At 42.6% G+C, this 25195-nt stretch overlaps 3 protein-coding genes across 4 annotated transcripts; 1 reads left to right on the top strand and 2 right to left on the bottom strand.

The window, feature by feature from the left end:
• The first annotated feature begins 844 nt into the window (after positions 1-844).
• On the top strand, positions 845-15841 carry LOC124204825 (L-rhamnose-binding lectin CSL3-like). 2 transcript variants are annotated; one of them, XM_046602038.1, is made up of 6 exons: positions 845-859; positions 939-1369; positions 4888-5113; positions 11303-11509; positions 14762-14838; positions 14917-15841. In XM_046602038.1, exons 4-6 carry the CDS (start codon positions 11427-11429, stop codon positions 15210-15212), a joined length of 456 nt encoding a protein of 151 aa, XP_046457994.1. In that variant the 5' UTR covers positions 845-859; positions 939-1369; positions 4888-5113; positions 11303-11426; the 3' UTR covers positions 15213-15841. The 2 variants fall into 2 exon arrangements, with proteins under 2 accessions (XP_046457994.1, XP_046457995.1); XM_046602039.1 differs by lacking the exons at positions 845-859; positions 939-1369; positions 4888-5113 and having other exon boundaries at positions 11245-11509.
• LOC124204819 (vascular endothelial growth factor receptor 1-like) lies at positions 5749-10913 on the bottom strand. The gene is made up of 16 exons (XM_046602029.1): positions 9674-10913; positions 9440-9605; positions 9224-9375; positions 8990-9164; positions 8747-8920; positions 8377-8672; positions 8053-8310; positions 7840-7984; positions 7541-7768; positions 7311-7464; positions 7128-7213; positions 6905-7065; positions 6720-6842; positions 6519-6648; positions 6063-6456; positions 5749-5977 (listed from the first exon to the last, which is right to left on the bottom strand). Exons 1-16 carry the CDS (start codon positions 9986-9988, stop codon positions 5926-5928), a joined length of 3009 nt encoding a protein of 1002 aa, XP_046457985.1. The 5' UTR covers positions 9989-10913; the 3' UTR covers positions 5749-5925.
• On the bottom strand, positions 15758-18300 carry LOC124204823 (eukaryotic translation initiation factor 2-alpha kinase-like). The gene is made up of 8 exons (XM_046602035.1): positions 18018-18300; positions 17485-17949; positions 17016-17414; positions 16807-16956; positions 16537-16747; positions 16288-16469; positions 16062-16220; positions 15758-15992 (listed from the first exon to the last, which is right to left on the bottom strand). Exons 1-8 carry the CDS (start codon positions 18267-18269, stop codon positions 15864-15866), a joined length of 1947 nt encoding a protein of 648 aa, XP_046457991.1. The 5' UTR covers positions 18270-18300; the 3' UTR covers positions 15758-15863.
• Between the last annotated feature and the right edge of the window lie 6895 nt (positions 18301-25195).

The raw sequence follows: 25195 nt of genomic DNA, 5'->3' as shown, positions 1-25195 counted from the left end.
TGGCAATGATCTATATGTCAACATAGTTGAAGGTATAAAATTATTATTATTTGGTTATGGGACATGAATTGAAATGTCAATCTCAATCCTGTTTTTATTATTTGGGACACAACGGACCTACCTCGATTTGAGCATTTGACGTGCTTTGGAAAAGTATTTAATGCTCATCTTATTGTTTTTCTGTCCAGTTCTTTACTCCCAAGATTTCTCAACTAGCGGCTGTGAAACGGACGGTCAGTGCCCGATGGGCCGACGGAGAAAGTGGTTGGAATTCGCTGTTGGATCAAGTTGCTCAGCAAATAGCGACCAGCAGCTGATTTAAAAACAAAAAAGCTCGAAACAGGATTTCAGTCAAACTTGTTCGAGATCATCGACCCCTCATCTTTTCCATTGCACCGGATACATTCTAATCTGTTTCAAATTTGTTACTGTTATGTATGTCATTTTTGAGATGAGTCACTACGCTTGAGGTAAATGAACGGAAGAGATCTAACCAGAGCATTTGATAACATTGGTGACGACTGACGAGAGCGGTTAGTTAGTCTAAGACCTGTTAAGAGATGTGTAAAGGGCTAAAAGGGCTCAGGGTGGCAGTTCATTTTCCTCCCTTGAATAACTCTTACAAACTCCAATCACATCCATGCGCAATAACTTACATGAGGAAAAAAAATTATGGTTTTTATTTTTGGATTGAAGAAGACTGACAGCAGCCAAAATGCCACATCTTTTGTTTCATCCGTTTGTGATTCTTTCTTCCATATGTTGCTGAAACCCATTTCATACTGAACTACAAATAGGTTGAATTTCCTCCGGTAGAGGGCAACATTTCGCGCCGAAATGGCGGCCATTTTTCTTTTTTGTAAGCCTATCCTCCTTTTTTTTAACCGCGATCTTTTGTTCTTCAAGGACATTGTCACTAATCGTATCATTCTTATCAGTTTCCTAGAGGCGTGCAGATTGGAATGTTGCTGGTGGAATTGAGTTCCAACTTTGGATTTTGGAATGAATTTTTCGCAATGGATAATCAACGTGGTGGTGTGGTCAAGTGAACTAATTCTTATCGTGTTAAAACTGACAATCTGTCGAAAATTGAAATCTCCATTGTGACGTCGTTTGATGCCAAACGTGTTGGACTTGGAACACGCATCGGTGAACACCACGACGGTGAGGTCGGCCATCGAAAAAACTGTCTGGCGGGAAACTTCGTGGCCATTTCGTCACCTGTGATATCGTCCATCACCTACATCACCTGATCAAGGGCCATCCCAAACCCAGAATGGACGCAGCTGGAACTAGGACTGCGAGTTGGATCTGGGCCAAATCCAACGTCCGGCTGTTTCGACGACGACCACTGATTTCAAATTTCAAGGTAGGAAATCCTTTTAATTCGTTTGCCATTTGAGATTGCCGATTGCATATAGTACAGTTTGTTTTCTTTTGATTTGCGATGGATAGAGGTAAAAATGGTCGATGGCTGAAGCCCAGCTGATTTCGCACCTTTTTTCCTTTTGTGTCTTTTCCACGTGGTCGTGTGAGAGTTTCTGATTGGCCGTCGTATTCATTTCAGGCTTGTTGACTTTGAGTAAGACCCCTGTTTTTGCTACACTGCCGAATATCTTTTTCGATTGTTTAGCTAGGTTTTTATGAATTTGAATTATCCTTTTAGAGTTATTGTCGAAAAACTAAAGCCTTGCCCTTGATTATTGCACAGCTCAGTCTTGGATTTGTTGTCGATGGAAAAAGGTAGAATCGGTCGTTGACTAAAGTCCAGGCCCAAGCCCCTCCCTCTTTTGAGTCTTGTTTTTGGTTGCCTTTGAATAATTCGCAATTGAGTTAGACCCCCCTGGTTTTGGCAGTTACTTTTAATTTTCATATCAGTTTTTAACATGAATTGTTGCCGAATTCCTTTGTCTAATTTTTAGCTAGGAATCTGTAAATTTGAATCGTTCTTTTAGCGGCACTGTCAATTTTTGCCATTGATCGGAAACTTTTTAACGTTTACATGTTATCAAACTATATTTCTTTTTACTATGTATAATGCACCCTGGGATGTATCCGATATTTCATTTCTTTGCTGGGATAAAAACTTGAAACTTGGCTAGTGTATTCAGTAAGTCTAGTCGGCAGTTGCATACACAGTTTAATTTTTTGTAAAGAAATGGCCACCCCTTAATGAATTGTAAACGAATGAATTCCCTTCTCCCTTAAAATTCCCTTGTCCAAATGTTGGTGTTGACGTTCATTTTGAGCGTTTTGTTTCGGGTCGTCAATGTTTTTGGATGTTGAACCTCAAAGGGACGCCACACCTCCAGCATCAAACCCGTAAATTGGGTAAATTGGTTACGGTTTTGTTGTCAAACAAAAACGAGGGTGAACCGTGAATCCAAATAAGCAATCGTCGACCAGATTTGAACGCTTTCTTTCAAATGAAGCATCGACTGGAAAGGAATTACGTAGAGAAAACGAAAATCAGGTCCGGACGTATTTCAAAAGAAGAATTTCTTTGGACGCAGAAATTTTACACACTTTTACACAATTATATATACTGAAAAATTGGGCAGATTCATTCGAATGGGTTTTTATAGAGTTTCGGCAGCATTGCGTGTGCAAGTGTGTCAATATCCTGATTAAATTATTTATTTATTTATTATTAGTTTTCGCCAACCAGCAGCGAGTGAAAGACTAGTATAAACAGAAACGTAATTGAATATTCCTGGCCAAGTGATACGAGTAATAACAAACAAATCCGCTGTCTACTGCTGGTTAGTTGATTGATTGATGAGTTGCCCAAATCCACCCAATCCAAAGTTCCATCCCACATCGTATGGTCTGATAATCCTGTAGCTCGATATGTTTTAAAAGATAGACGAGTATTGGATTCCTAGAAATGAAAGACGATATGATACTCAAAATGAACTGCTTGTATATATCTGTTGATTTTTTTTTTTTTGGGGGGGGGGGGTCTTAGTTTATTCTTCTCGTTCAATTTTTCTCTTTTTATTTGTAATGTGAAGAATTACGAAAAATTCATAACGAACACACAGACATTTTGAAAAAGAAATTTTTAAATCAATTCACATCATATTAATGAAACAGGTCTACCTTATCTGTGTAGACTATCATAAAAATATGTGGGCACATCAGAATATCAAATGCACTTGAGATAATATTCGCTCGAATTTTATGATTTTATTAGTGGCACTTTTTTGCTTTAAAAGATCATATTAAATGTTCGGAAATGAAAATGCTGGCATTTTCTCAAAATGTTGGAAATGAGACTCATGAGACTTTGATACTCTGGTTTTATGTGATTTTTATCTTTCGTCTTCGCCTCTCGCCAGCGTGGAAAACATTTTGTGAAAACCAAACACGTCGCACTTGAATTTCATGTCGAGGTTATCGACAGGCGACATGACACGGTCATTGATTAAAACAGACCATCTTATTTCCCAATGCGCTCATTTTTTAAAGGCAAACAGTCGAGTTTGAATATCTGCGTGTACTAGAATTTAATTCATTCAAATACGACCGAATGTGTTTTATATCTTCTAAGCCAACCTTTGACAACTGATGATGATCATGAATCACCTGAAAATTGTCCATTTTCTTCCTGATCAAGTTCAATAAGGTTTGGGTTTGGTGATCGTGCAATGCGAAATAACTCGACTTAAAACGCAGATGAACCGACTCAATTCTTTTCCGTTCGATATTCACTCTTCGTTCGATAGGGTCCAGCAACCAGTCACCAACTTCCGTGTTGCCTATCCCTTCTTTGGTGTTGAAGAGTTGACTGCCATTTCTTTGTTTTACGCTAATGTTGTATTGAAAAATATTCCGACACCGGTCGTCACCCTCACCAGGTAATAATGACGCAACAAACTGGACAAATTAGGTTACTGTTTACCACATCGTAAATTTATTTCTTCTCACGAAAGTTTGTCTGCAAAACAAATGGCAATCGCCATATAAGTTCGGCGCGTTAGTTAGGCCACAGACTTTGAGGCTGGCAACTCAGTTCAGGTGTTCAAGTTAGACCTTCTTTCAACAATTGTGTTGTTTTTTAACACTGTCTTACTGCTTTATCCATTTTGACGGTTCCTTTCCTAGAAGTGGACTGTGATGCTGGAACCGGTTTCATATTGAACTCGAGTTTTCAAAAGACAATGAACCATATAAATGAGTCTGGCTACAGTGCTTGGTACTGCCAGACTCCTCCCTTCCTAACATTGTCGGGATGCCCGAAACCACTATGATTTCACCTTCGCAGAGGATAAATATTTGTTTTCTCTTTCACACATAACCACTTTGAGAGATCAAAGGCAACATGCTCTGTGCAATGTTCCACCCTTTAAGGCAATTGCATAGATTATAATCTAGGAGGAAATGTATAGGTGCAGCAACCAGATAAAAACGACATACCAGAGGCGCTAGGCAAGGTTACGAAGGCTATACTGAACGAGCTCTACATGTCAGATTACATCTCATCCTTTATCATGCGCAGATTATTATTCCTTTTTGCCGACGCCATAATTCCGTAAACGTTTCTAGGCTAGTTCCATCCCGTTCCACGTCCTTGAGACGAGATTTCGTTTCACCACGCGGAAGCGAACGAGACACAACAAGAAGAAGAGCTTCTCTCACAAATCGCAATAGCGAAATTAAATTATAAAGAATTAACGTTTTTAGACCAATAATGGCCGCGCTTGCTGTTTCTGAAAGTCTACCCTCTTATTTCGACATCAGTCTTGACTCTACTAAATTTTATCTTCTGTTGGGCGTTGGTCAGTTTTTTTTCACAGATAGAAAGGAGTTTAGAGTGTAGTCCGCGACGTTTTTCCTAATCAGTGTGATCAAGTGAAATTGATTTTTCTCAATTTTGTTCTTTAGTTAGCCGAGGATCGCCATCGTGACGCCGTCTGAAGTCGAACGTGTTGAATCATCGGTCGTCCAACAGCAGTGAAGCAAAGGAATGAAATCAGTCACCTCCCGCATCATCCCAATCGCACGCAGAGGATGACAAGGCCAGCCCGAAGACAGGAAACACGACACTGGAACTATAGCGTGTTGGAGCTCCGCCAATCCAACTGTTGCGACGACGATGGCGGATGTCAAGGTAGGAAATCATTTTGATTAATTCGCCGTTGAGAGATGAATGCGCTACCCACTTTTAGATTCGTTGAGCAAAGGTCGACTCTCGATCGATGGGCTGTTGGTTCTTTTTTCTTTTCGGGTCCTATTGCGATTTTTCTTATTGACTTTGAATCGTCCGCATTTGAATTATAGACTGTTGCGGTGTTGCAACACTGCCGAATGCCTATTTCTTTTACTTGGCTAGGATTCTAGAAAAATTTCAATCGTTTATTTAGCGCCACTTTTGAAAAACAATGCAATTCTTTGTATTCGGACAGAGTTAGCTATCGTGATGGCCAAAAAACATCTTGAGATCTCACCTTCCCCGGGGACGAGTTTTTAAAATTTTCCCTTTCACCAAACTGTGTACGACTGTGAACGATTGAACTAAAAGGGTTTTTTTACGCATCGTTATTCCTTTTAGGAAAATGTGTACCAGACTTGAGGTTCAAAGAGGAAATGCAAAAGTAAAAACAAAACAAAAAACGACAGGGTATTTTTAAAAAGAGATTTTATCCGAGTTAAGAATTGCAATGGTAGACATTAAATAAGAAACAAAAAGCTGGATTGATCGCACTTTTTTTCGTGCTCAAAAAAAGGTTGGTAATAACGCTCATCAACCAAAATACCTTATAATTATATTGCTTCATTGTTTAACTTTACACATCCGATTCATGGCACAGCGATGAAATGGCAAAACTTGTTATTAATTGGTGATTTTGATGACAACGAATTTGATTTAACCTCTTCACCGATAAAGCTGATGGTTAACCCGATATCGACAAGGCCCCCGATTTAAACGTATTGGTTTGGATTGGCTGTTGTTTGGAAAGCATTGACTGCATTCCTGTTGATAACGGGGAATAAGAAAAAAGAAAATGATTTGATTATAAAAACAATAGGCGGATGAAATGATTGACTTGGTTACTTACTGCGCCCTACGGATATCTCGCAAACTAGTAAATTCCTTGATTTGTGGCTTTGGTTCCGTGTTGCTGACACGCGTAGTTAGAGAGGTCCATCTAGTGGGTTTTTCTTTGGTTTCCAGCGCTTTGGCCAGCCCCAAAGGTTCGCACGTAGTAGCCGTGACTTTCTCTTCGTTGAGCTTCTCGTACGAGTCGTTCAAATTCAAATAATGATCGCTGACTGTCGACTCCATTTCGCTGCTGATTGTTTGCTCGATGTGACTGAAGGTTGGCCTCTCTTTGGGATCCGCTTTCCAACAGCCGGCCATGATTTCACCAATGTAATTGGGTGCATAAGCGGGTTTCTCCATCCGGTATCCATTTTCCAGTTGGCGGACCAGTTGATGATTGGCATCCATTCCTAACAAAAAATCATTTGTTTTAATTTGATCGTCGTTTTGACTTTGATTTTTGACAACCCACCTGGGTAAGGAATTTTTCCCAGTGTAAAGAGTTCCCACAGTAGCACACCGTACGACCAAGTGTCGGATTGTGTGGAAAAGACGCGATCCGTCAACGATTCGATGGCCATCCACTTGACAGGCATCAATCCCTTTTAAAAAACAAGAATTTCAATTAGATTTAACGAGTTTAACTGGACGGTTGTTTTTTCGCTCGACTCACCTGCGACGATTTCTGGTAATTTCCCTCGTAATACATGTTTCGTGACATTCCAAAATCGGCCACTTTGGCCACTCCGTCGTCGGCCAGCAGAACATTACGCGCGGCCAAATCGCCGTGAAGAACCTTTTAAACCCACGAACAAATGCCAATTAAATAATAAGCTCTTATAAATTGCGCTTTTTTACTTTTCTGCTAGCCAAATAATCCATTCCCCTGGCAATTTGGAAAGACCAAGAGATCAAATCCGCTGTGGTCATGGTCAGTCCATGCACATTGGCATCGGGGTCTTGTTGGTACGCCCAGAAAGATTCCGGTTCTTTCATAACTTCACTACTCGCCGGCCCATCTAAAAGTGAACAGTTGAATATGTGTAATGTCCTTGCTATAGAATTAATTGTAAGAGCAGACCTGGATTAGCGGAATTGTTTTCGTCTAAAGTGTTGGCATCGGAAGGCTGCGATCCTTCAGACTTGTCTGGGTTCTCCAACTCTTGGCTGCGGGTTGCAACGGTACAATCGGACAAGGACAAATGAGTTGTACAACTTCATTCAATGTTTTACTTAGAACACAACCTTGCGAGTATAAATTTACCTGTTATTGGCCATGTTGGCCATTTCTTCCATTTCCGCATCCGACAAGAGATTGCCAAGTTCGTCCACTTGATTGATAAAGTTCGGCCGGTGTTTGACCAAATACGTTTGCAAATTGCCATATCGGCAATACTCGACTATCACCATCAGTTCTCCTATACCAGCGGTTTAATAGGATTAATAGGTTCGTGTTTTATTTAAACCAAAATCTTTTAAAAAAGAAACACGTACCTCTTATGATGCTTTTGGTGCAGGCCCCCAGTAGATTAACCACGTTCAAATGAGCCCCAAGGTGGATCATAATTTTCAATTCACCGATGAGAGCCTCTAGAGCAGCGACGTTAGTTTGCGATTTGACCATTTTAACGGCCACCGTTTTGACAGTTTCCTCAGAGTCTTTGACTCCGACGGCCTCGCCTTTGACCACTCGACCGAAGCATCCAGCTCCCAGTTGTACACCTTCATTTTTAATGGACATACGATTTAATATTGTGGGCTTTGATTTTAGATAATTCATTCAAGGGACCCACCCAGTTTGAGTCGGCTCCTGGGAAATTCCCATCGCTTATCGTAGGGCAATATTTCAACTTGTTCGTCCAAATTGAGTTGGTCGTTGATTTCTCTTGGGTTTCCGTTAAGTAAAGCGAGTGCCCCAGGAAATAAATTCATTCGTTTCTATCCGATAAAGAGTTAAATCATTTAGCCAATTAAATTGAACTGAAACTACTAAATTGAAATTATACCTTATCGAGGTAGACTTTAGCTCCAATCACTGTTATGGCCAGCACGATGGCCATTGTAACTGTGGCGGCGGCAATGACAACTGTGTTGTCCATCGCATCCGGCGCTTCGGTAAAGACGACGGTAAAATTCTTGTAACTTTCGCCCAGGTAGTTGCTTAACTGACAGGCGTACGAGCCGACTTCCTCCTCGGATCCTTGCAGAGTCAACACGGTCGAGTTGCCGATGGAGTAGACTTCGTCGAAATATTCAACGCCATCCTGTTTTTCACCCGGATGCAAAATTATCATTTATTAAATTGATTGAGAAAAACAATTGGTTATTACCTTAAACCAACGGATTTCTGGTGGCGGAATTCCGTGTCCGGTGCAAGTCAAATTTCGCGCAATTCCTTTGATCAGCGTCACTTCAGTTACCTTATTTGCATTAATTAAAAAGGGAATGCGAGTGTTGGTAACTCTGAAGGAAATTGTGTCCATGGCCACATCGCCAACTTCGTTGACTGCTCTGCATTTAAACTTTCTCGGATAATCGGCCGTGACGTTGTACAGCGTCAAAATGCTCTGGTAGTAATGGTCCGCTTCTCCTCCAATAGCCAACGATGTCGTGTTAATTTCCATTTCTTTCGTTGTCGTATGGAAAATACGAATTTTAATTTAGAATAAAATTATTAAAATTCTATTAAAGCCTACACACCAAACGAAGACGGTGGATCTGATTCGTTGATGTAAATTAATTCTTCAGTGTCGTTGGTCGTCTGGAAATATCCCCACGTCGGTGGAGAAGTGAAGACGTAAGCGCGGCAGATGAGCGTGACGTCACTACCAGCCACCGGATTGCGTAGACTGTTGTTTCGTTTTAAATCGAGTCCTGTTGTTGTTTTTGGCGCAAACGGATAATTGTTGGATTGATCGAGAAATTCATTGAAAGCTATCTTACCGGAGACTATCATTTTGAATCTTTCGTTGGTCGCCTTGTCCGTCGTGTTGCTCATTTTACCCGAACAAACGTAACTGCCAAAGTCGTCAAGGGTCACCTGCCTCAGCGTCAATCCCTTGGTAGGTTGGCGAGACCAACTTGGTGGACCGGACAATAATTCCCGTTGCAATTCCTCCTGTATTATAAATAACCATATAATTAATTGAATTATAGTCTTGCTATTTATTGATTTACCGGTGGGAGACTGCCGACGACCAACTGGGTGGTCCGTTTCAGCGACATGACGACATTTGGGTGTGTTGGCTTACAGGGAACGGTGGCATCTTCTCCCTTTTCGATCACGAATCGCTCCTGATTGCCATCCTTGTACACGGCCTCTCTCTTGTCTGTCGATTGAATTTTTGTTTCAAAATGTATCACTCGATTGGGAAAAGATATTGGGCCACTTACTGAAGACGTAGAGATATTGTTTGACTCGCAGTTCGCCAAACAGGGGCAGGTAACACTCGTAGAAGCCCGTGTCTCTCGCCCGGGCTTTTAACAGGGTCATTGTCGACGAAACGTGAGTCTCGTTCTTTTCGTACGTAAAGTTCAAACGTTTGTCGCTCATGCTGATCTGTCAATTCCAAATTTCTACTTTTTTTAAATGGTGAAGCCAAAAAATCGAAGTGGTTGTTGACTTACTTGTGGCGTTTTGAAGAGATATTCGGGATAAATCCATTTGATTTCGGCCGAGTGGATGAAAATGCAGGTGATGGTGACGTTGGCACCCGAATTGACAATCTGCTGCGGACGACTTGGCAACATGATACCATTGTTCTTGTTCAATTCGCTGGCACGGACGCAATTATGAAATAATACTGAGACTGAGATTAACACTCTGACAAACTGCTCCCTGCTGCTGGAGAAACTGTTGCTACGGTGTTTCACCATCTTCGACTGAATACGAAATAACACGTTGGCCGAATGTACAATAACGTCAAGGCTAGCGCCCCACATCCAGTTCACAGCTGTTGCTGCTGTAAATCTTGCTTGAATCTGCGACGACACAAATTTGGAAAACCCCCGCCCCAACCAAAGAGAATGGGGATGGCAACAAGCATTGCAGCGCAACTAGTTTTCACTTCAATTTTTGCATGTCGGGTTTTTTTAGCTCGAGGATAACTGGCGTGAGGGATGGGCGAGAGCCAAAGCCCAAAGGCCAAAAAATAAAACTGGTTTGGGTAACTGTTTTATTTTGGCTAATTGAATGTTACTGTGCTTTTTTGCCAGCCAAAGACGATAAAAACATTTCGTGATTTAAATGTCAACATGTAAAAGTCTGAATGCGCATTCCGTTCCATTTAAAAAATCAACTTTCATTTGAGTTAATTGAGGGCAGCTTTGAAATTCGCGGTTACATATTTCAGCGGTAGAATTATTAGAAATGTGACAGATACGCGCCAGACGATTTGGACAAGGAAATGGAAGTTGTTTCATATTTCCTGGTTTGAAAAAGCTCGTCCTTGTTATCGTCGTCTTATTGTTTTCCATTTCTTCCTGTAGGTCGACGAAGGTCGTGCAGACGATGGCCTCATACATTTAATTCGGTGTAATATTGTTGGGTGGAGAGCTCCCGTCTAAAACACGTTCCCTTCCACAATTGGAGACTCTTTTTTCCCCCCCAACACCAGACGAAACAAGAAAATCAAGGGCGACTCAATTAAAACCCACCCAGCTCAAAACCATAAAATTTTTGTGGCCAAAATTGAACGATAAGTGATAACACTGCAGAATGGAATATAATCTCCCATACACGACAATTGCGACGGCTGTACATTGTTTTAAGGAAAACATTGCGACATTTGCAGTGCATGCGGGAGTAAGGTACCCATAGGTATCATTGAGCTGTTTGAAAATTTTGTTAAATTGAAGGTCGCATTTGTTGTCTTAACTTCTAAAATAGCACCAGCTAGGCAGCTAGGGGTTTCTATCGACTTGCACCAATCTCCGAGGCCAGTGACAACGCCCTAATAGAAGACGATTGACCTGTGAAAAAAAGGAGGATAGGTTGGCTTAATAGGAAGCGGCCATTACGGCATCATTGTCTCTAATATAGAGGTAAGGGTTAGAAAATGAAACCATCAAGCCTATCCTCCTTTTTCCAACAGCAGTTTTAGACAAAAGCGGATCTTTTCTTCTGTTGGGCGTTGCCGCTTTTACCTTGTCAGTTTCTCAACAGTGTGAAGCGTAGAGGGTATAGTGCAGTAGTTGGTGAAGTGAATTGAATGAATCCCAATCAATGTGATCAAGTGAAACTGATTTTTTATCTAGTTGGATCCGACATCGTGACGTCGATTGAGGACGAACTGCGTCACGGAAATGAACGGCCGTTTCATCACCTCCAACGACATCCGAATGGAATGCGGGAAAATCCAAGGTCAGCCCGAAGAATGGCATGGACGCAACTGGAACTGGCGAGTTGGATCTGCGCCTAATCCAACGTCCGGCTGTTTCTATGACGACATCTCCAACATCAAGGTAGGAAATATCTTTGATTAATTAGTCATTAGAGAATATTGCGCAGCCTAGTTTTCAATTCTTTGGCGAGGGTCGAATTGATCGACGACTGAAGCCCAGCTGATGCAGCGTTCTTGTTTTTTCTTTGGTGTTTTATTTTATTGGCCATCGCGTGTCGAATTCAGGCTTGTTGACTTTGAATCATTTGCATTTCAGACTCGTTCTCTTATTGCCATACTGACGAGAAGAACTTGTTACTTGGCTGGTGCTGCTCAAGATTATGTAAATTTCAATCATTTATTTAGCGACATTGGCGAACTAGCATTTCTATGTGGGTTCTTTGCTCCGTTTATCCCAGTAGAATGCACCATATTTATTCATCGGAATAATTAATGATTTAAAAATGCTGTTGGGATATTCACACGCACAGGATATGAGGCTTAATCGACTTAATTTTCACAAGTGCTACCACTTTATTTTGGGGAGATGTACGGACAACTCAATTTGTTATATCATTCTCCACTAATCGATGATGTGCGCAAATTCACTTGTCCGTCGGCCCCTTTTATTTCTCAATGTATCGCCCACCTTTTTTGGGAGCTATTGCAGAAACGAAAAAATACTAATGACAACAACAATACCAGTACAGTGGTCCTATATAATAAGGTTTCTGCAGATGGATTCCACTTCCGCGGAAATTCCGTCGACCAGCTGGGCCACGTTGGCCACTCACTTATAGATTTGCGCCGCATGTTTTGGATTTATTGGCGCGTGGCTAACGCAATAACTCCAACGCACGGAATCTACTTTAGTGACGTCCATTTCCTGGCTTCCCATCGGTACCGCTGTGCCGTATCACTAAACGAGGTTATATACATTCGATTTTCCCGTGAAATTTCTTGACGAAAACGAATCCCTACAAATTGTTTAATACCTTAACCATATCGCCAGGCCAAACAACATCCGGGGCAATGAAATGGGAACCGTTAATGCAATAACATCCATCGCCCGCATCTATTTTGGGTGCAATTGATATTTATCTATGCAATTGTCGAGAATATGTCTAGACGCAATCGGCTGGTGGTAGTCGGCAAAATTCTTTTTTATTTTTCAAATTTCCAGGTTATAGACACAAATGCGTTTAATTTCGTTCGTCTTTTGGGTGGGAGTGACGTAATGGCCGTCGCGGACGTGCGGAATCGATGAGTTAACAAGGGGGTCCACTTGAGCCGCTGATTGGTCAGTTGCACCAATGTCAGTGCTGTCACTTTGTCCGTAACAATTACCGTAGTCGATCGAAGCGCCTTTTATTTCTTCTATTGCTGTCTGCTGTCATTTTACGGCTAATCGAACGCGACACCACCGGCGCTCTCGTTTCCAATTCTCACGTCACACGCGGGCAATTCCCGCCAAGTGTCGCTTGTCGCAGCCAATCGATTGCCGACGACCAGCACACACACATGCCCTTGACTGGTCTGTCGTATTGGCTGCTGCTGCAATTGTCTGTAATGGCCGTTGATATCCTGTTGTCTCACTTGAACACACCGGAATTGCCAATAAAACGGGTCCAATGTCAACTGGGTCCATTCCTTTACGTTGCCCTTTCAACTGATGACCGTATAGTAAAACAAATTCCTGGTACACAAACCCGGAGGCTCTTGATAATCGTCAACTGTTGCGGGATAGTATATATCAGCTATCGTATAACTTTCATGGTTGAAGCGTCTTGATAATTCATCGATTTGATGAGGCGAAGCTCGTCGGTGTACCTCACGTGCTCCTTTCCGATTCACGGCCGCGTCACCCATGGCGATCCAAGTTTTTTCCAGTCGTTTCTATATCGTTTGCTCCCGCATGCTGTCGTTCCCTCCTGTCAATATTGCCATCTGAATGACTTGGCATAGTCACAATCTCCTGTCGTGGTGCAACACCTGCACACACGGCCCACACTGTCCCACGCAATTGAGAGCGATAGAGGAAAAAGAAATTCCTTTCTTCAGAAAATTGAAGTGAATGAATCAGAGGTGGCATCACGTGAGCGGCTGCCTCTGAACGAATTTTTTTTGTTTTTCTTTTTTCATTCGGGTGAAAATTTCTAAAGCGCTGGCGGGGAATAAAATGCGAGTTGTTTATATTGAGAAGCCCCCCGAGCGAGTATAGCATGTTGATGAGATTGAGACTGTCAATAGATTTTCCGGTTGATAAGGCTGGCTCCTTTCAGCGTCACGTCCGCGCGTCATCTCATCCGCCGTGTGGCGCAGCGCAGCCGTGTGTACTAGAACCTGTACAAGTGAGATTGGATAACAGCAGCCCGCGCAAGATGAGTGTGTCTACAGTGTGTACCCTTATTTGGCTATTCTTTATAAGCGCCAATGCAATAATTCGGCGCCAACTATAAAAACGAAATTGTCTGTTTGTGCTGTGTAAATCAACCCGCATCACATCGCCGCCGCCGAGACCCATAGAATCAAAAACCCTTTTATTTTTTTTTAATGCAATTTATTTGGTTAATACCGGAAAAAGTGTTTGCGGTGGTGGCGGCCCACTCGACTTTGACGTCATCCGCCGACCGACTCTGTGGGCCGCGCTCGTGAATCGCAATCGAATCGTGCAACAAACAGACTCTCGTCGCCCGTCTCTCCCACGCATTGACAACGACACAATGTAATAATACCACTGCTGCCCAAATGCAAGCAATCTGTCCTCCTTTTCTCTCTCCTTGATTTGTTGTGGTTTTTTCTAAAGGGGGGGGGATGACGCAAATGATAGCGGGACAATTTGAAAACGTTTGTGTGTTTTTCCACCCTCCCATGAGAAGAGCGCAATACATCTAAAAAATAGAGAATAAGACTGACGGTACTGCGCACGATGCGCGTTTCATTTCCTCTTGTCGTTGAGCCCAGCCCCGAACGAACGACGGTCTCGTCCGGGTTCGCCCGCGTTTAACGAAGTCCCACATCAGCGCCCATCGCCTCCGTCCCTTTGCTTATTGTCGCTCAAGCCGCGAGTCGCATCGGTTCGTTCACCACTCCCTCAACTTGACAAGTCAAAAGTCTGTCCGCCGGCCCTTTTGTCACGATCGCTGTTCTCTCTCCGTTTCGTTCGTGATTCTTGTTATCCGACCGGAAATTTATTCCAATCAGAAAAGGGGTCCTTCTCAATCAGTTCACGTCCTTTCTCCAATCAGTAAGTTAACATTTAACGATTCTTTTCTCTTTGATTTCTTTTATTTCGGACGATGACGACATCAATTTTGTTAATTTTCTCGTTTAGATTTTCTTTTTCACCTTTCGCCATGAAATTTTTGAGCTTCGTCTGCTGTCTCGTTGTTCTAGTGGCCATCGGCGCCGGTAAATTATTAATTTTTCCGCCCTTTTTCTATTGCGGCCCCAAATTTAAAATTGTCGTGAATTTCTATGTGTGCGTAGACGCTGAAACTGAATTCATTTGCGAGTTCAGTTCGAGGACGCTGGCCTGCCCGCACGGCAAGAGCCTGGACATCAAATTCGCCAATTTCGGTCGGATCGGCCACAACGTTTGCTTCCGCGGCTACCGGTCGGGAGCCGATCGCGTCAACAATTGCTACGACGAATCGCACACAGACCTAGTGGGCATGCTCTGCAACGGCCAGTCCACCTGCCTTTTGCCCGCCTCCAACGAAGTCTTTGGCGACACCTGCCCGGGCGTTCTCAAATATTTGCAAGTCAAATATCACTGCGTTTAAAAAAGCAACAACAAAATCTTTTGAAACACAAAACAAAAATGATTGGGCCCGCAGGTTCAAACATTTTTTTTTTACCAGCCGCAACTTTTTTCTCTTTTTTTGTGACTGTACACAGCGAAAAACAGTCGTCAAAACATTACCACAACTATTACATATACGTTATACGTTATATTATATTACCTTATTATCTCTGTTCCGTTAATTTAAAATTTCTGATTTTCTCGTGTAAATTATTTTGCGATCGTCCATTTTTCCGTTACAGGAAATTGATGGCGCGAGACCACGGCTATATTTGCTTACTTAAATATTATTCCCACCCCACATAAAATATAATTATGACACACATATTTTGATCATATTAATCAATCGTTGGACCATACCTTTACAGCAACCTCGTCCCTTTTTAAAAAAGGCGACTGGTCGCTTTTGGGTAGTAGATGTAATACGACGAATATTATTATTATTATTACAGCTCTATATCAACTATTATTCTCGATGTCGCAAGCACGCACTATATTCATTGTTGTCGTTTTATTACGCGTTTGCAGTTTCTCCTTTTTTATTTCGAAAAATTGAGTTATTGGCGCGTCCAATTATTATCTTGACAAAATACATTCTATACATCAGCAGCGCTACCAATTTGAGTACATTTCAACACCAACTTTTCTGTTTCTTGTGGTTATTCTTTTCGCTGGACAGGGAAATGTTGTCGTCCAACAACTTTTTGGGCGGATCTTGATCGTCTTTTCCTTCTTCCTGGCTCGTCTCTCCGGCCAGCACCTATGTATCCCCCCAATAAAATTAAATTGGAATTAGATGCGAATATAATTAAAGATTGCGCCGTATTACTTTGCCGACGAGGAATTGAACGGCCTCGTCGATGTTGATGTCGTTTTTGGCCGAAGTGTCGAACCAGCCGCTGAATTTCTGGTGGCGGCAGAATCGATCCACTTGAGCTGGATCCAATTCGTTGCTGGAATGTTTCTGATCTGCCGTCGCTCCGTCACACTTGACACACAAACCAATCGCGGTTAAACCAATCAATCATTCAATTATGTATAAAAGTATAGTATACCTTGTTGATTAAAAGGACGCAGGGCAGGAGAGTGTCGTCGTGCATCCGCAGCTTCATGTCCAGGTCTTTCTTCCACAATGTGGCCGCCTGGAATCCGTTGGGTTGAGTCACATCCGTCACGACAAAAGCCCCGACGGCCTTCCTGTAAAAGGCGCTCGTCATGAATCGGCTTCTCTCTTCTCCTGTTCAAGCAATTAGGGTAGAATCACTAAAACAGCCGATATTTAATATGAGTTCACGTTGTATAACCTCCGATATCGAAGAATTCTAATGTCAGGTGGTCCGTGTTGTTCCAGGCGATTTCCTTGAAATTGATTCCCGCACCGACTGTCACCTCGTACTTGTCCCGGAAGCTTCCGTGAACGTAGCGATGGATGATGGACGTTTTGCCCGTGTTCTGGTCGCCAATCACCAGCAATTTGTAATACTTTCTCTTTGCCAGTGAACTACTGGACGATTCCTGATGGATCGATCATTTAACACTTCAAATCAAATTTAATTTTGTGGCATTTTTTGAACCTTTTTGTTTGGTGATTTGATTTTGGCTTTGGTCGAATCCTTGTCGATTGTCGACTCCGCCTTGGGGCTGATCCAGGAATGCTCGAGGATGTCTTTGACTTCCGGCCGTCTGTCTGGATTAACTGCGAGCATTTCAGTCAGCAATTGCTCCTGTATTGAATCGATTTTTACCAAATTTTATGAACGCAGAAAAAGTGTTATTGAATTACCACTGGGGCGCCGTGGTCTTTTTTGAAAGTTGGCGGGAAGCGGAGTAATTTCAATTCGGGGATGACGTGAGCTCGTTCGCTGCCCGTGTTAAATTTAACGAGCAATTCAAAGAGGATGACGGCCAGGGCGTACACGTCGACCTTGTGGTTGTAGGGCTTGGACGCCACTTGCTCGGGACTCATGTAGAGCCGAGTGCCAATTTGATCCGTGTGGTTTTTGCAAGGCGATTGCTGCTGTTGAGGTGCTGCTGGGACCAAATTCACCGACTGCAATCCTTGGCTATTCCAGCCGTTTCCTTCGGCCACCATGTCCTTGACTAGTCCCAAATCGCCGACTTTGATGGTCCCGTCCATGGCAAAGAAAATGTTTGACGGTTTCAGATCGCGGTGGATCAATCCCTGCACAACAATAACTCGAATTTATACTCTAATCAAATTAATGAGACTATAAATGAAAGGCTGTGAATACTTTAAAGTGGAGGTGGGCGACGGCCTGGAGAATTTGGCGGTACATTTGGTCAATGTCTTGTGCGGGTTGTCGAGTCTCCAGCCACTGGGCCAGACTTTCTTTGCGGCACAGTTCCATCTGGATGTACAGGTACTTGTCGTAGTTCCTGGACAGTGTGCTGTTGGGTGTGGCCAGCTCGATGGCCAGCGAAGAGGAATTGCTGCTGCTGTTCCTGTTCGGTCTCAAGTCGCCGAAGATGGAAGCGAACGAAGGGGCCGGAGATTTCAGTGTGCTAGACATTTTAGTGGTTGTTATCGTCGTCTGACTGAATTCGCTTTCACTGTAATGGCCGTTCGATTGCTGATGGGATGGCGACAGTTTGGCCAGTTGAGTGGCGTCCTGCACTTCCTGCCATCCGGACGGAGGGAATTCCCGCCAGGCGTGAAAGTAACGGACAATGTTGCGGTGATTCAATTCCGCCAAAACCTAATTTGACAAATAATTAAAGTGTAAATTCGTTCAACTTGTTTTGTTAAAACGTTGAATCATATTACGGTGACTTCTCGCATGACTTTGGCTCTGGCCTCCTTATTGGAAGGCAGTTTGATCCGCTTGACGGCGTAGTGTTTCTGATCGATGAGTTTACGGGCCTCAAAGACCCGGCCGAAAGCGCCCCGGCCGAGTAACGAAACGGGTTGGAAATCTTCTAGAAATCTCGACTCGTAAAACAAACTATCGTCGTCTTGTTGATTTAATTCGGAGAATGTCAGTGAGGGCTCGTCCGTCTCGTCGATGGTCGACATCATCTTGACGGCAGTTGTTGATGCTCGAAAAGAAATATCCAGAAACGGGACACTGCCAACAGTGGGCCACTGAAAATTTTGGTCGACACCGACTGACTCACTGAAAATTGTACGCGTTTACTTCTCTACACGGGTGACGACTGATAAATCAATTTGTTATCTTATCTCATTATCTCTCGAACGACTAAATATTTTCACTGCTTAAAACCGTGTGACTTGAAATAACGCTCACCTTGCTGGGCTATAAACAGTCGGCTTGACATATTTGATTGCTCAACAAATTACCTATTGACATCTGTATTTTTAACCTGACAATTCTCGATTCATTCTACTCATTTTAAGCTACATTTTTTCTAACGTTGTTTAAACAGTTGAGATTAGTATATCCCTAGCAAGAAAAACCAAAAGTCATTTGTTTGCTTTTTAGATGTTTATTTCGAATTTTGAACGTAGCAAATTTTTATTCAAGTGTCGGTGAATAATTTTTTTGAAGGAATACACAAAGGAAGAAAAGAAAAATAGAAAAGAAATTGGGTTGGAATATTGACACGTTCACCCAACAAAAGTTTAATTCGACATCCATTCGACGCACCTTCAACAAGCAAAGCAACTACATTCCGACAATGGTACGAAAATATTTCGACAACAAATGTAGCGCATAAATACTTTGACCTAACCTAACTTAAACTTACCTTAACTAACTTAACCTAATCTTAAAAACTAATTGTCGAAAGTACTTTTTGCTACACTGTGTCTACGTATTCTCGCACCAGTCGAAATGCAATTGCCTCTTGTCAAAGGTAACATCAAATCGGTGTTGGATTAAAGTTTTGTCGGATGAAACTTGCAATATCCGACCCAATTATGAAAGAAAGAGAAATAAAAATTGAAGGTAAAGAATTAAGGGGAAGATATAAAAAGAATTATAAAGAATACTCGGGTCAATTATGTCTCTTCGTCCGGTCCTCCTCTCCACTTATCATCCACCTGTCCTGTCTACTTCCGGTTTCCACTCTTTCTGCTGTTCGTCATCTCTCCGGTCCACCACCATCTTGAAAAACTCGAAACTGGCAACGCATCACTTCCTATTAATGAAACTATTTTTTTTTCTATCCGTTCCTTTCCATCCACTCTCGATCTCAACTTCCATCAACCCTTCTCTCTCTGACGCGTTTTGGTTTATTCGTGAGCCAGGATTTGGCTAATCCTTATGGCCTCGTACATTTCGCGGTGTCTCTTGGAAAATATCATTTTGGCCTTGGTTTTGCGCAGTTTCCTTTTGTCCTCGGCCGGACTGAAAATGACTTCCGGCAGGTCACTGATATTCGCCTTCACCTTGAGACATGCTTCACCCACTGGATTGTGGTCCTCGTCGTAGAGTTGCATGGTCTCAGTGACATCGTCGTCCAAACTGGACACGTAAAGTTTAACAAAGCCGACCGTGGACTTGTTCAACCCCAATTTTGATGACTTTTTAACTTTGAGAGTCAGGAAACATCCTTCCGGATTTTGAGTCTTGATGGTAATGTCTTTGTTCCATTCCGGCTGGCTGCCGCGGATCGTTTTGGTTATGATTTTCTTATCCTGATCACAGATTATGCCGCGCCATTGCTCGACCCGCACAGAAACGTAATATTTGTCGGTATCTTTCGCTTCAGGAAAGTTGACGCCACTTAGTACTCTGATCTCGACATGTTTGGGTGTGTTGTCGATATCAACCGGGTTTCCGTTTTCGGTTAGCAAATCTTCGGTGTTTTGGAGGATCTTGTCCATCTCCTCGTTGGTCACTTCCGAATTCTCTGGCACGAGAATAACGATATTGTCGCCTTCTTTCTCCTTCATCTCTTCTATTTCCTCCTCCGTCTTCTCCTCCTCCTGCTTCTCTTCCATCTGCTCGTCTGGTGTCATCAATTTACTCGATCCTGTAGCCTCGTCATCGATTTCTTCTTTCGTTAGCAAAGGAGATTGACGATTGACTGAATCCTCATCTGTTAATTGGTTGCCATCAGCAGTGCTCTTGAATTGAGCCTCTGCTATTGGCTGTTCCTCAACTTGTTTACATTCCTCAGGTACAATCGTCTCTTCGTCCGGTACCATCATCTTGCTCAATGCTGAGACCTCGTCAATGATGTCTCGTTCGGTTGGATGCCGAGACTCTCGATTGACTCTCCTTATCTCATCATCTATTAATTGTTTATCATCAGTGATCTTATTAGACTGAGCCTCTGGTGGCTGTTCCTCTGCTCGTTCACTTTCTTCAGGTATAATCGTCTCTTCCGCGATTTCAATCAGTTCAGTTTCACCCAGCACCGGATCATTGTTAATAAAATTTCCGGTGCTGTCGACGATGGGTTCAGGCAAAATCGACAGACTCTCCGGCAATTTCTCGTCCAACATTTCAACTGGTTCGTTAAACGGAGGTATTATTACTTCAGCCGGAATGTCTACGGGGTCAGAAACTGGCTCTGGATTGTCGCCGGATAAGCTGCCATTAATGGTGAGAATAGCTTCCTGCGTTTGGTTATTCTTGAGCTTCGGGTTGTTTTGACCGGTCTCAAGTTGCTGTTCTATTGCCGGGATCTCTTTGGGTTTTTCGACTTTTGTGACGACTTGTACCGACTTTTTCTCGTCCAGTTCGAGTTGTTCTTTCAACGGAGATACTTCAGTCGGAATAATGTCTTTCAGTTCAAAAACTGGCTCTGGTGCAACCAGTTTATTATCTTTCGCCGTCAGATCATCGTCAGGTAAACTACCCATGGTAAGAATAGCTTCCTGCGGTTGATTTTTGAGCAATTCTGGGTTCAAGCTACGGGGTAGGTAGCAGGTGATAATCTCTGTCCAAAATTCACCCCAGCGAAGGCAGCCGATTAAAAAGAGCACTTTTGGTATGCCGAGCTGACTAATCGCAAAGAGCAGCGCGAGAACAATGTAAAACATTTGGGTATACATGTCTAGGCTTGAGGAATCAGAGATTCAAACGATATAAATTCAGGTACACCGTCGCCCCCCTATATACCTTCGGATCAGATTATTGTCGCGGCAACGATTGCAAAGTCACTTTTTGTTAGTTTTTTCGTAATTTTGAAAAGCCAAATCTGCTTATTTTCATTAAATTCTAATTCATTTAAATATTTCCAACATTGTTCAAGAAGAAAATTCATGGAATTCAATTATCTTATTTTATTAATTCGATTTGAATGTAGATGGGCACAACTCGCCGGGTGCAAGATTGCAATGGTTGCGAAACCTTATTTCAAAAACGGTTCATAGATGGCTGCTAAAAAAAAAGTAATTATCAAAAGTCTCCGATCTACATCATCTTGAAAAAAATTCAAACTGCTGGCAACTTCCTATTTTGATCCTTCCAGTTCCCTGGTTCCTTGTTTAATTCCATTCCGGCTGGCCGCCGCGCACCGTTATATAGATTTTACTTTCTTCAGCACTTTGATTCTTTGATTATTACATGCTTAGGTGTCTTGTCGACTTTAATCGGATGCTCGTTTCCGGTTAAAAAGATGTGGGTGTTCTGGAGGACATTGTCCAACTCTTGGTTCGTTACTTTAAATCGTAGGCATGAGAACGGAGTTGTCGCCTTCATAATCGTTTTTCTTCTCCAATGAAACAAATTTTTTTTTGGAAATGAAGCAATGTCTGTGATTATTGGTCGGTTTTGATTATCTTTCTTTACCAACAGATCATATTTTTCGGTGGGCAATGCATGTATATAGGTGTTTTGGTATATGGTCTATATATAGTTCAGAAAGGTTTTAGGCTACGTAAAAGGTTAAAGTACAAATGATAAATTTTAATTGATGCGCAAATTGCCGAATTCCGAATTCTAAACTGGCTCAGCTATCACACGTCAAGATAGTCGATACGCTATAGCAAGCAGGTGAAAACGACCTATAAACTCTGGACTGTAGAGGTGACGACGAAAGGTTAAAACACTTGCGTGCAACACCCTTACAACTCATCTCGCACAGCTTTTGAGGGCTACAGAGGAGTCATAATGATGTAACACTTGGGTGCTTTACTTTTACGTGCATCTCAACTCGTACAATACCAAAGTATATAGCAAGTCGCCACGCACAAGCCAGCGACAGAACTCCATCGACGGTTTCCACTTTCCTGGTGGTTTTCCTCGGGTCATTCTTCGGGTCATCATTGAAAAGAGAAAGAAGGTGAAAAAAAGAAAAGAAATTGGGTCGGAATATTGACACGTTCACCCAACAAAACTTTAATTCGACATCCATTCGATGCACCTTCAACAAGCAAAGCAACTACATTCCGACAATGATACGAAAATATTTCGACAACAAATGTAGCGCATAAGTACTTTGACCTAACCTAACTTAAATTTACCTTAACTAACTTAACCTAATCTTAAAAACTAATTGTCGAAAGTACTTTTTGCTACACTGTGTCTACGTATTTTCGCACCAGTCGAAATGCAGTTGCCTGATGTCGAAGGTAACATCAAATCGGTGTCGAATTAAAGTTTTGTCGGATGAAACTTGCAATATCCGACCCAATTATGAAAGAAGACGAAATAAAAAATGAAGGTAAAGAATTAAGGGGAAGATATAAAAGTACAAGAAATAAAAAGAATACTCGGGTCAATCATGTCTCTTCGTCCGGTCCTCCTCTCCACTTATCATCCACCTGTCCTGTCTACTTCCGGTTTCCACCTCCCTGCTGTTCGTCATCTCTCTGGTCCACCATCTTCTTGAAAAACTAAAAACTGACAACGCATTTCCTATGAATGAAACTCTTTTCTATCCGTTCCTTCCCATCCACTCTCGATCTCAACTTCCTCTAGCGCTCTCTCCTTAAAATTCTCCTGCTGCTCTCTCCTCTTATCCAACTAAGACAAAACCTGCAAATTTACCATCAGAACTATGACCTCGTAGATTTGTACTGCCGACTCGTTTAACGATCAACTCGGATAAGGAATTTGTTTTTAACGAGATACTCTTTCACCTTCCGCCAACCTTTCACGGGTTTTGGTTTATTCGGTTTCTCTGGGATCTCTGGGCTCTTCATGGCCGCGTTCGGTTTTCTGCCGTGTCTGATCTTGCGAGTCTTTAGTTTGCGCTCTTGTCTTTTGACCTCGGCCGGACTGACAACGACTTCCGGCAGGTCACTGATATTCGTATTCACCTTGAGAAATGCTTCACCCAGTGGATTTTGGTCCTCGTCGTACAGTTTCAGCTCAGTGAGACCGTCGTCCAAACTGGACACGTAAAGTTTAACGAAGCCGACCGTGGACTTCTTCAATCCGAATATCGACGACTTTTTTACTTTGAGAGTCATTAGACACGATTCCGGATTTTGAGTGTAGATGGTAAAGTCTTGGTTCCATTCCGGCTGGCTTGCGCGGATTGTTTTGGATTTGCATTTCTTTTTTTGGTCGCACTCTTCGTCGCACCATTCTTCGATCCGCACGGACAAGTAATATTGGTCGGAATCTTTCGCTTTCGGAAAATTGACCCCTCTCACCACTTTCATTTCGACAAGTTTTGGCGTGTTGACGACTTTAATCGGATTTTCATTTCCCGTTAGCAAGTCCTCGTCTTCCTCCTCCTCCTCTTCCCCATCGCCCCCCTCGCCCCCCTCACCCCCCTCACCCCCCTCGCCCCCCTCGTTCTCTTTCTCCTCTTTCACCTCCTCTTCTTTCACCTCCTCTTCTTTCACCTCCTCTATTTCCTCCTGATTCTCTTTTTCCTCCTCTTCTTTCACTTCATTCTCCTCCTCCTGATTCTCTTCCATCTGCTCGTCTGGTGTCATCAATTTACTCGATCCTGTAGCCTCGTCATCGATTTCTTCTTCCGCTATCAAAGGAGACTGACGATTGACTGAATCCTCATCTGTTAATTGGTTGCCATCAGCAGTGCTCGTGGATTGAGCCTCGTCTGCTGCTGGCTGTTCCTCAATTCGTTCACTTTCTTCAGGTATAATCATCTCTTCGTCCGGTACCATCAACTTGCTCAATGCTGAGACCTCGTCAATGATGTCTCGTTCGGTTGACGGCCGAGACTCTCGACTGACTCTCCTTATCTCATCATCTATTAATTGTTTATCATCAGTGATTTTATTAGACTGAGCATCTGCTAGTGGGTCTTCCTCAACTCGTTCACTTTCCTCAGGTACAATCGTTTCTTTGGCGATTTCATCCAGTTGAGTCTCCCCCAGCACCGGATCATTGTTAGTCACATTTCCGGTGCTGTCGACGATGGGTTCAGGCAAAATCGACAGACTCTCCGGCACTTTCTCGTCCAACATTTCAAGTGGTTCGTTAGACGGAGGTATTATTACTTCGGAATTATAGTCAGTATTAAAGTCGGTATTAAAGTCTACTGGTATATCAGTCGGATTGTCTATTACGGGTTCAGAAACTGGTGGCTCTGGATTGTCGTCAAATAATTTGCTATCGATGGTGAGAATAGCTTCCTGCGTTTGGTTCTTGTGCTCCGGGTTGTTTTGACCGGTCTCAAGTTGTTGTTCTATTTCGGGGATCTCTTTGGGTTTTTCGACTTTTGTGTCTACTTGTACAGAGTTCTCCGGTTCAGGTTGTAATTGGCGGGGGGTAAAAATATAATCGACCAACATTTTTCCCCAGTAAAGGCCGCCAATTAATAACAAGGCCTGTGGTAGGCCGAGCTTAGAAATGGCAAAAAGCACAGCGAGAACGTAGTAAATCCACTGTGATTCCATCTTTAAAAGGCTTGGTGAGTCAGACATTTAAAGACGATATGACTGCAGACAAACGGTAGCCCCCCTTTATACCTTCGGATCGGATTATTGGCGTGGCAACGATTGCAAAGTCACTTTTTGTTAGATATTTCGCAATTTTGAAAAGCCAAATCTTTTTATTTTAATTGAAATCGAGTTCATTAATATTTTTCCAACAATGTTCAACAAGAAATTTC

Source organism: Daphnia pulex, chromosome 10 (assembly GCF_021134715.1).
Source record: "Daphnia pulex isolate KAP4 chromosome 10, ASM2113471v1".
NCBI lineage: Eukaryota > Metazoa > Arthropoda > Branchiopoda > Diplostraca > Daphniidae > Daphnia > Daphnia pulex.
This window is presented reverse-complemented; position numbering and strand designations above follow the sequence as displayed.

Bases quoted from the DNA above. Each gene is read 5' to 3' on its own strand.
- LOC124204819 (XM_046602029.1), bottom strand. From the start codon at position 9,988: ATGTGGGGCGCTAGCCTTGACGTTATTGTACATTCGGCCAACGTGTTA. The intron at 7,465-7,540 runs GTACGTGTTTCT...CCGCTGGTATAG, and splicing joins CACCAAAAGCATCATAAGAG to GAGAACTGATGGTGATAGTC. The intron at 6,843-6,904 runs GTAAAAAAGCGC...TGGGTTTAAAAG, and splicing joins ATTATTTGGCTAGCAGAAAA to GTTCTTCACGGCGATTTGGC.
- LOC124204823 (XM_046602035.1), bottom strand. From the start codon at position 18,269: ATGATGTCGACCATCGACGAGACGGACGAGCCCTCACTGACATTCTCC. The intron at 16,748-16,806 runs GTTCAAAAAATG...TCGATCCATCAG, and splicing joins TCAAATCACCAAACAAAAAG to GAATCGTCCAGTAGTTCACT. The intron at 16,221-16,287 runs GTATACTATACT...TTGTGTGTCAAG, and splicing joins GCGTCCTTTTAATCAACAAG to TGTGACGGAGCGACGGCAGA.
- LOC124204825 (XM_046602038.1), top strand. From the start codon at position 11,427: ATGGACGCAACTGGAACTGGCGAGTTGGATCTGCGCCTAATCCAACGT. The intron at 11,510-14,761 runs GTAGGAAATATC...TTTCTCGTTTAG, and splicing joins ACGACATCTCCAACATCAAG to ATTTTCTTTTTCACCTTTCG. The intron at 14,839-14,916 runs GTAAATTATTAA...ATGTGTGCGTAG, and splicing joins TCTAGTGGCCATCGGCGCCG to ACGCTGAAACTGAATTCATT.